Source organism: Nicotiana tomentosiformis, chromosome 5 (assembly GCF_000390325.3).
Source record: "Nicotiana tomentosiformis chromosome 5, ASM39032v3, whole genome shotgun sequence".
NCBI lineage: Eukaryota > Viridiplantae > Streptophyta > Magnoliopsida > Solanales > Solanaceae > Nicotiana > Nicotiana tomentosiformis.
In genome coordinates this window covers 19222099-19232073 of record NC_090816.1, presented here as the reverse complement: position 1 = coordinate 19232073, position 9975 = coordinate 19222099, and the positions used below count along the sequence as shown (strand labels likewise).

Here is a 9975-nt window from a genome sequence, read left to right as displayed (position 1 = left end):
AGATTAGCTCTAAGTAATGGTTTAGCTCTATTCCGATATTTTCTTAACATGTCTGGTATATATAATTTAAATCCATACAGTAAACATTGACTAAGTTCTAGTCCAATATGTTGGTCGCATGGTAAATACTTACTCGCACCCGATGTTTATACCAAACCAAATAATTTAATCGTGATAGTTAAAAGTTAAAGTGAAAACACAGTATCACTTAACTATGGTTAAGTGAAAAACATATGTATGAAATACATATATCCTGCTTTCAATGGTTGATGTAAACACCGAGTGCAAATAAGTTTTTAAAAAATTTTGAGGCCAAGAAGTGAATAGAAATACTGTAAAAGTGCGAGAGGATGATAAATATTGGGAGATTTCATTTAAACTAGAAAGAATAATGTCTGGACAAAATTTCACAAGGGTGCAACTCCCTTCTTCAAAAGCATATCATAAACTCTATCTACTTTAGTTGCTTCTATTTGGAAGAAAGGATAAGCATCAGATTTTCTAGTGATATTGCCACTAAAAATTTGTATTGTAAGGACCTCCTGCATCCTAAGATAATGTTGAGGTGGTAACCTGATTTCCCGACATAGTTGTTTCTCCTGCAAGCAGAAAAAACACACAAAGTTACATCTAAGAAATCAAATTAGTTGATGGCTGACCAGAATTGAAGATCTCGGAGACAGAACGTCACGTGATTTTTTCCAGGGTTTGTTGGACCGGGGGTCTATCGGAGAGAGCCTCTCTACCCTCAAGGTAGGGGTAAGGTCTGCGTACACACTACCTTCCCCAGACCCCACTCGTGGAATTAGTTAATTTTATTTAGGGTTACCTGGTATCTAGACTCTTTTTTTGGGGGGGGGGGGGGGTGGAGGAGGGTAGTAGGTACTTGGTAGAATAATGATTCCCGCATATTTAAATGGAACAAGGTACAATTTTACTTTTTTACTATACAGAATTTCTTAGTTTTACCCTCCATTATACTTTCGGGCCACTCTTACTCTTGTCCTTAGCTCATTGTCTCATGTTTGTCCTTGACTTTAAGGGACCTCCAGCACGAACCAGGTAAATTCAAGGTGTCAAAATATTTTGGAAAAGGTTACCGCACTACTTTTGACTATGGTTTAAAAGTAAATCCCGTTATGCTTCGAGTTGGAGCTCCATTAGGGGGACATGCGCAAACACGAGAAAGATTTGCTAACAACAAGGGTATGAATGGCCCCAAAGTATAACGGATGCTAAATAAAGATATTTTGTGTTGTACTAGAAAGGTGTTTTTGACCTTTTTCTCTCTTTAGATTGAAGTGTTCCATTTACTGAGTCCTAGACATAAATACAAGAATCAAACAAGTTGCGTTACTGAAGAATTCCTTTCAAAAGCAGTAATCTGACAACTTACAGGTTCTGATAACAGTTCTCCTGCAGAAAAAGCTGCAATGCCCGAATCGGTGATGGAACTCAAATTGCCCTGACAGATCTCCTGGCTTGTTGGACCAATCTGAGAACTTTCTTTTCTGGGAACGCCTTCTTCAACTTCCCTCTTCCTTTTCCTTTCAATGTATCTTTCGACTTCAGCAGAAGAACGACAACCAGCAGCTCTTGCTTCCTGCATAATTTTGACCTTGCATAACTAGTAACAGTATAGACAGTGATTCTGTATCACGATTTGCTACTGCGTCATAGATTAGTCAAATAACATATGGTTCTAATTTTATAAAATTCACCTACCTTCTATATAAGGTTAATGAGCAAAAATGGAAAAGGTAGAGAACTAGAAAGAACTTATCCAAATGCCAACATTTAGTTTCACAAAAGAGGTACTCCCTTTGTTTCATTTTATATGACGGCGTTTGACTGGCATATAATTTAGTTTCACAAAAGAGGTACTCCCTCTGTTTCATTTTATATGACGGTGTTTGACTGGCATATAATTTAGGAAAGAAAGGCTTTTGAAACATGCCAAAGTAACATTTAGAAATTGTGGTGTTAAAGATGTCATGACATTTTATGGCTATAAGAGCATGTCGTTACGTGTAAAATGAGAAGTTTAAACTTAAAGGGTTTCTAAATATAGAATGGTGCCATTCTCTTTGGAACAGACTACAAAGGGAAGAATGTCATATAAAATGAAACGGAGATTGTAATAATTAACGGAGCCAAGTTTCCCACCTTGAGTTCTTGTATTCTTTTCAGAAATCTATGTTCTGAGACGACAGTCTTGAGTAATTCTTCGTGCTCCTCCTTGGAGAGGAAGCGCATAATTGCATCATAATGTCGGCATATATCTCTCTCTTCTGGAGATAAATCCTTCTCAAATTCACTTGGCTGGAGTAAATTCCTCTCTAGAATAAAATCCTTGCGGCGCTTTCTCTCATCAAGCCTGCCATTATTTGTTGAAAGTTGACTTTGAAAAGTATATGATAACTGAAGGAAATATCAAACATGTGACAGAGGAAAGGAAGAGTACCTCTTGCCATAGATGCGCAGAACACGTAACTTAAGTTCGCGCTCTTCTTCAGTTTCAGTTTCCTTGAATTCCATATCAGCCAATAGTTGCTCCGCATCATTATCATATTCAGGATCAAATTCTTGCCTTTTGGGGTTATATCCACTTAATTTCATCAACGAGGATCCATCATCCTTCAAAGATTTAGGTTTCTTGCCTCCAAAATTTCTGCCCGAATGATTATCTGCAAACAATTAATTTACTTTTTATAAACTGATCAATTCCTTCACCAATTTCTTCAGTCATAAATAAAAAGTTGCCCGCCCTACCTTCCAATTTTACAGGTACATTCTGGTCTTTGGCTTGCGCCTTGCTGGATGGCTTCTTTATGCCTGTGGTTCCTGCAAAATCCATGCCGTTAATGACTCGACGAATTCATATCCTTTGACGAAGAAAAGTAAACATTGCATTTGAAGAGAACCAAGTACCGGTCTTATCCGCATTGGATATAGAATTTAAACGGCCTAAAGGACCATTTTTATGCGAGTCTTCAACTCTAACGACGACAATGCAAAGAAGAAAGTGACAATTAGATGAGCTAGAGACATAATTGATAATAAACCATGCACACAGACTATAGAATCTGAAATTCATACTTGACTCTAGATGGGGAGAATGATTCATCTTTAGGAACAACTTCACCAAGTGAGGAGAGTCCTGAAATTGCCACAAGCAGTCAATGTAAGATATAGTGTTGTGAAAATTCATTGCAATCAGATAAAATTCTCCTACTACAACATGAATTCCTAGTTTTCTCCCACAAGAATTCTCATCAATTTATTCGCATCCCCACCCTCACCACAAGAATCCAGAAGATGCAGTAGAGTACAAGATTTTCTGTCACGTTGTATTTATGGGATTTTTTAAATGAAATAACGAAAGCAAAGACCAAAACAACCAATAAAAAGAAAGAAAAAGTTGTAAAAATCCCATAAATTTGCTATTAAAAGTACTTTGGTAATCTTTATGAATATATGTATAATGACATTAATCCCAAGAATTAACAAGATAATTGAATTCTGTGAAAATTTCTGATGGCTTATACTCCTTCCGTCCCAATTAACTAGTCTGTTAAACTTGATATAGGATTTAGTGGAGAAAGTTCAGATAAGTCTCGTATTTCAATGTGGTAGAGATATTAAAATATTTCCTATACTAAATAAAGGAGTATATCAAACTAAATGGAACACGAGGAGTGACATTTTTTATCTTTTAGCTAAATATGAAATAAGTGTAGTGAGTACTATCATCATGTATGTTTTTTTTTTTTGAAAATCCATATTGATTACCTTATCAAAAAAGAGTTCCATATTAATTCAGTTATCTCCCACAGAGTACAGGAATTTAAAACTTTCGTGTATTCTTTGTTCCATCATTTATTTATAATTTAGATATCACCTGTAAAAAAATGAGAATCGTCTAATATCCTCTTCAAGATTAACTATTAACCAGCTTGAAGCCTGAATAATTATAATTAACTTTAAAAATTACTACCAAATGTTATTCTTGTATTGTTTTTGTTTACCTAAAACTCATCAAGATTTAGTTTTTAGTGAATGGAGAGTATTTAGCTTGGAGTGTCTTGTGTATATAACGATTACGTAATTAGCTAAAAATTTGATTTCCATATTTGACCATATATACCAATTCATTGTAATAAAAAGAACAAGACTATATTTACATGTCTTGCGGAAAGACATACTCCTCTTGTCACAATCCTTGTCATTGGTTAACTATTTCTATTCTTCTTCTTTTATCAGTGTTTATTATCTGTAGTCTTGACCAAGATATCTCATCATAATCTAACAACAGTTAACATTTAATGTATTTAGTACCAACAGAAGTAATAAATTCAAAATATTTAATATGCTTGTACTATTGGTTGTCAAATTTTGTTAAACTTACTCTAAAATTTAAATTAAGTCAAATTACTTGAAGCTAGGATATTTTCCTATTTATTTAGCCCTTTTGTTTTGATTCTCCCCTTGTATATATTTTCATGAGTTTTCATGAGTTTCCCCTTTTCCTAGTTCTTCGATTTTAAATATGGAAATCAATATCTTTTTAGCTATTTAGATTTGTTACATGCATAATTGCGTATACAGATTCTTAAGAGTTTCTTCCGATAGTATTTATGTATATTGCCTTTAGTTTATTTCATACTTTCTCAAACATGAAAAACAAGTAGTTCATTTATCTTGATACATGCAGATAGAGATTAAACGCATCCATAGAGGGATTCCAAAACGTTTTCCTGCATTTCCTACTTGTTAGGAGAATTTAGCTTGTAGTTGAAGGGCAATTTTTTAACGCTATATGTGAGAAAGTGACACTTTGAGATATAGCATATACTAGATACATTCATAAAGAGATCTCCAAAAGTTTCTAACACTTCCTATTTATGTAGCTTCTAGTCGAAAGTTACTTTGTTAGCGCAAAAAAGAAGATACACAAAACACTTATATTCACTTCACATGCCACTATTAGGTATTTTAGGAAATATGTAACAGCAGACTATTTGACCTCGAAGGCATGACTTATGTTGCACCGAGCATCATTTCGTTATCCTAATGGCAGAAGAACTGGCTCTCAAGATAAACAGCAAAGGCAAGAAACTAGAGGATTCGGAATTTGAGAGCTAAATTCCTAACCTTTCTTATCTGTGAAATTCCCTTTAGCCATGGCAAGGAGTTCCTTTCTGTTTTTCCCAATGACGTGAGTCATATCCTGGAAAAGGAAAAGGAAAATGGCAAATGCAGGTGAAAAGTTGAGTCAGAAGAATTAAACTTGCAAAATATTTGTGATAAATTTCTTACCGGCAGAGGAAAGTAAGGTGACTCTAAGTATGCGCTCTTAAAATGTTCTACGCAGGCTTCTTTTGTCTTTGTTCCAACATGCTCACCGACTTCTGCCCAATTACCCATGCCATACATTTCAAGTCCCTACACATAGGAAATTCAAGGAACCAAGACAACAAGAAAAAAGGGTATTGACGTTATGATTACCTAATAGGAAAAGTGAAAAGTCACATTGAGTACTCCCTTTGTTTCAATTTATGTGACACTTTCCTTATTAGTCCGTTCCGAAAAAAATGACACGTGTCTATATTTGGAAACAATTTAACTTTAAACTTTCCATTTTACTAAAGTTTCACACAAATGTTATGGTCCCACAAAGCTTATACCCTTTAAGCTATTAACACCACAAGCCCGAGTCAAACTACGTCACATAAATTGAAACAGAGGGAGTAATAAATAAAACATGAGGTGTCCAAAAAGAGGGTCCTTAGAAATAACACCTCCAGAAGCAACATCTCTTCATCAGCATTCCAGTCCGGGCGGATAAGCGGGAAAGATAAGATGTCCTGTTCAAAGACACTATGAAGGTCATTAAAACAATGAATTAGCTCTGCTATCCAGTGCTCAAAAATGAAGATTAGCTCCAAATCCGGTGCACGGAAGCATTGAAAACACGAAGTATGTTTCTAAAATCCACATGTTCACAAAAACATGTAGTTCATGATGAATAGTGCAACTTTTTTTCTGGTAAGTAATGTTTCAGATATGTATTACTACTAATATGACAAATAGAAAAACAAAGCTTCACAAAGCAATCTGTTAAATGCATGACATATAGATTGATCTCCATACCACAAAGGATAAAGTAATTCATCATTTACAGAAGAAAGAACTAAACATAGTACCTTACTTATCAATTTAAGAAAACAAAGAAGAAAGAAAGAACTAACCATAACTCTATAGGGGTGATGGCTCTTGTGAGGCTGCACCTCAGCACCAACCGAAAAGCACTCTATACATAGGTCAAAATCAGAACAGACACCACATTTTATACGAATTCTCCCGCTGATGTCTTTGTTGCAGTAATTGCAGTGATACAAGGCCCTTTTGCCTTCACCCGTCCCTTGGCCTGAGTAATCAAGAGCATTATCTCAACATATAAGAAGTGGTAGCAAATTTGGAAGACTCTAAAAGTCATGAGAATGATGTACGACGACTTTGCAGCAGCTTATGGGTCTGAAATTGCACAGAGTTTGGGGCGAAAAAGGCTAAGAACTAAGAAATTATTGGGTAAAAAGGAATCAAATGAATGGTGATTTCTTAGCATTTATTTGAGCATGAAGACGCTTGAAGAGGTTGAAGAAAAAAGGTTGTTTCCATTGCAAACAGTGAAAAAAATAAGGAAAAGAGAAGAATAAGCAAGAACGGAAAAAAGAAAAAAGCCTTAGGAATCACTATTAGTCCTTCAGGCATCAGGCGACGAGGTTAGAATTGCACGACACAATACAAAAAGTCAAAATTACTTGGGTACAATTTGATTTGAAGAAAAAGGAAAGAATGGAAAAAAATAAGATAGTATAATTTAGGTCAAAATATGTTATTTTACTTATTGCTTCCTCTCAATTGTTTTCATTTCCATTTAACCAATTGACCCTATAAAAATCTCGAATAGCTAAGCTCTATGCACTGAAAGAATTATAAGGATATCAAGACCTAATCCTACTCCAGAAAATTCCCCAAAATATATTAGTGTTTCTGTTTTTTTTACTACACACTCACCCCACCCCCCCACTCCCGCACCAGGAGTCAAGAGTAGCCCTTCCCCACTTTTTGCATCCTTGGTGACTTGAACCCCCAACCTCAAGGTCGAAGGTGGAGGGTGCTTTTCCGCTTAAGCAACTCTCTCTTTTCCAATACTAGGTAATGCTGATTCCGAACAACTTCAAATTACTAAAATCCACTACACTACACATTAAACAAAAAACTGTTTTCTTACAAAAGAAAATTAATGTTGGATAAATGTTTTCTTACCAAAAAAATTCTACCTCCGGAGTAACTTATGCCCACTACAGTAACTACAAAAGTACCAAAATAATCCTCTGACAAAATAAAGCATAAGGATACTACACAAGCTCCAAGACAGGTTATGTTTGGAACCAAAAACCATTCCTGCCATGCTTTCTTTGATAATTTAAAGGTTGTTTCCATATGTTTATACCAAGAAAGTCGGGTCTCTAAAAGAAATTCATGTTTGCGAGAAACAGCTCAAACATATTGTTTATATAGATAATTGAGCTACAATGACATCATTGTGAAGGTGCATGCCCAGAAGAACCCGCACTTAAGAAATTTTATGCTTCTCTGGCAAAAGGAAATAGATTGTCATTTCAAAAATGAAAATGGCAATAGCATGGCAGGATCCTGTTTATGCTTCAGTCACCGTCGAGTTCATCCACCAATAAACCTGACTAAATCTATGCCTCTATGGAAACAAAACCATTGCAAGATCATAAATTCAAAAACCTATAATGAATGAATAGAAGAAAAGATAATCAACTCTAATAAACTGTCATCCACAAGAATCAAAATCCGACTGGACTTTTACCAACAATAAACTGCAATCCACAAAAATCAGAATTAAACTATACAGCTGAAAAGTAGTTAAAGGAAACTTACCAACAGTCACAGATTCTAAATTTTCTCCACTTGAGGCATTCTTTTTCCTCCTTGATCTAAATTAAGGAGAATAGGTAATGAAACTACACCAAATTAGCAAGAACCAACTAAGAAAATAAAAAGAAAAGAGAAAAGAAAGCATCAAATTGCCTCTAACAGTTCATCTATAAAAGAATCGAAATTCATAAGTACTGATCACAGACCATTATCATTAGTACTTCCTGTTCTTTGGAAAATCGAAAAGGATGCTTATAAATTAAAAATGCCTAATTTCAATCTGCTCACTCATAAATTAAGAAGGAATGCTCAATACCAATGTGGTATTAGTACCCCGGATAGTGCAGGGTTGAAGAAGGGCGAGCATATAATGTAACCAGTCTTCCCCTTGCATTTTTGCAAAGAGGTTGTAGGTCACTAAAGGAGCAACTCTACCATTGCGCCAATACTCGCCCTCGCACAATAAAAGCACAAACTAGAGCTAACTTTCAACAATTGACTAATCATTACTTATAAAAATCTAGTCTTTTACCAGAAAAACAAGATAAACCCAAGAAATTACCACCCATAACGAGTTTGAAACCTATAACTAAACGATGCTCTTCAACAAACGGACTACTCAGGCAGTACATGGCACCACTGCAGATTTCCAAGGACATGGCCCTTGATAGTAAGGTCTGGAAGTCGAGCATTAGGGTTGTAGGCTAGGGGGTAGTTGAGCTTTTTCTACTTCATACCGGGGGTGAGGCTGATTTGATAGGGTTGATCTTAGACGGCTAGTGGTTAATGTTGTGTCCACACTTATCCTTTCTGTTTTTCATAGCTCCGGGCCTTACTTACTAGTTATTGTTATTGTTATTGCATGTCATCTATTTCTATGATTTTTATGATGCTATTACTATTTCTATGGTTTATGTTGACAATACCGATATATTGTTTCTTCTTGTTTTCTTTCCGTCTTCCTGAGCCAAGGGTCTATCGGAAATAGCCTCTCTACCCCATCGGGTAGGGCTAAGGTCTGCGTACACACTACCCTCCCCACATCCCACTTTGTGGGATTTTACTAGGTCGTCGTCATTGTTGTTGTAGTAGTATACACCTATAACCAAATGACACTTTCGACTATAGACTAATGAACTTAGCAATAAAAATCTAATCTTTACCACAAAAACTAGAAGAAGAAGAAGAAGAAAAATAATCAAGAATTTAACACCCATTAGTAGTTTATACCAACTAAAAGACACACATAAACTAAAAGATACTGGAATTAATACCTACAACTAATGACACTTTTGACTGTTGACTAATTAATTTAGCAAAAAGAATCTAATCTTTACAACAAAATCTAGAAAAAAATAAACAATTTAACAACCATTAGTAGTTTATACCTAAAAGTAAAAGCCACCCATAAACTAAAAGATACAAAAAAATGATAAAAATTGTACCTTTGGCTGGGATCTTCATCAGCTTGAAAATTCCCACGAGAGCGACCCATTCTTAACTCCGATAAAAGCCCTAAAAAGGCCAATGTAATTGGCTATTGGTGATAAAGATTGAAGACCCAAAATTGATTTGATGAATTTTTGAGTTAATTTCCCAAATTGGGTATGTTCTTGATACAATTATTGGATGTTCACTGGAAAATTTTGGGTTTTGGTTGAGTTCATTGGCTGATTTTGTGGAATGTACTGTTTGTCGGGTAATGAATTTGATTTTCCCGACAAATTAGTTTTTTTAGATAAACATTTTTATTTTATTTTTTCTTTCTTATTTTAGCCCCTTGTCCTCTCAATGTCCATAGTATGGGTGTCAAGGGCCGGTGGGGGCTAGAGGAAAAGGAAACCGGCGGTCTCCGTACCGGTCTGGTTATCGGTTTTAAAATATGATCTTACCGGGTCCGAGCCTTGTCGGTAAAAATTTGAACCGGAACGATTCCGGGCATAATGGGCCTGGTCGGGCAGGTTTTATTTAAATTTTTTTGTTGTGTATTTTTATATAACT

General features: G+C 35.4%; 1 protein-coding gene across 5 annotated transcripts; it reads right to left on the bottom strand.

Moving 5' to 3' along the window:
• Positions 1–351: 351 nt before the first annotated feature.
• Positions 352–9708, bottom strand: LOC104103105 (transcriptional adapter ADA2b). Of its 5 annotated transcripts, none has more exons than XM_018773130.3 (13): positions 9420–9708; positions 7978–8033; positions 6252–6430; positions 5802–5867; positions 5320–5445; positions 5155–5230; positions 3100–3160; positions 2932–2999; positions 2773–2844; positions 2465–2687; positions 2167–2377; positions 1397–1627; positions 352–599 (listed from the first exon to the last, which is right to left on the bottom strand). In XM_018773130.3, the coding sequence occupies exons 1-13, from the start codon at positions 9467–9469 to the stop codon at positions 408–410; spliced, it is 1611 nt and encodes a 536-aa protein (XP_018628646.1). In that variant the 5' UTR covers positions 9470–9708; the 3' UTR covers positions 352–407. The 5 variants fall into 5 exon arrangements, with proteins under 5 accessions (XP_018628646.1, XP_070058133.1, XP_009609286.1 ...); XM_070202032.1 differs by having other exon boundaries at positions 2773–2835; XM_009610991.4 differs by having other exon boundaries at positions 1397–1603; positions 9420–9706.
• Positions 9709–9975: the final 267 nt, after the last annotated feature.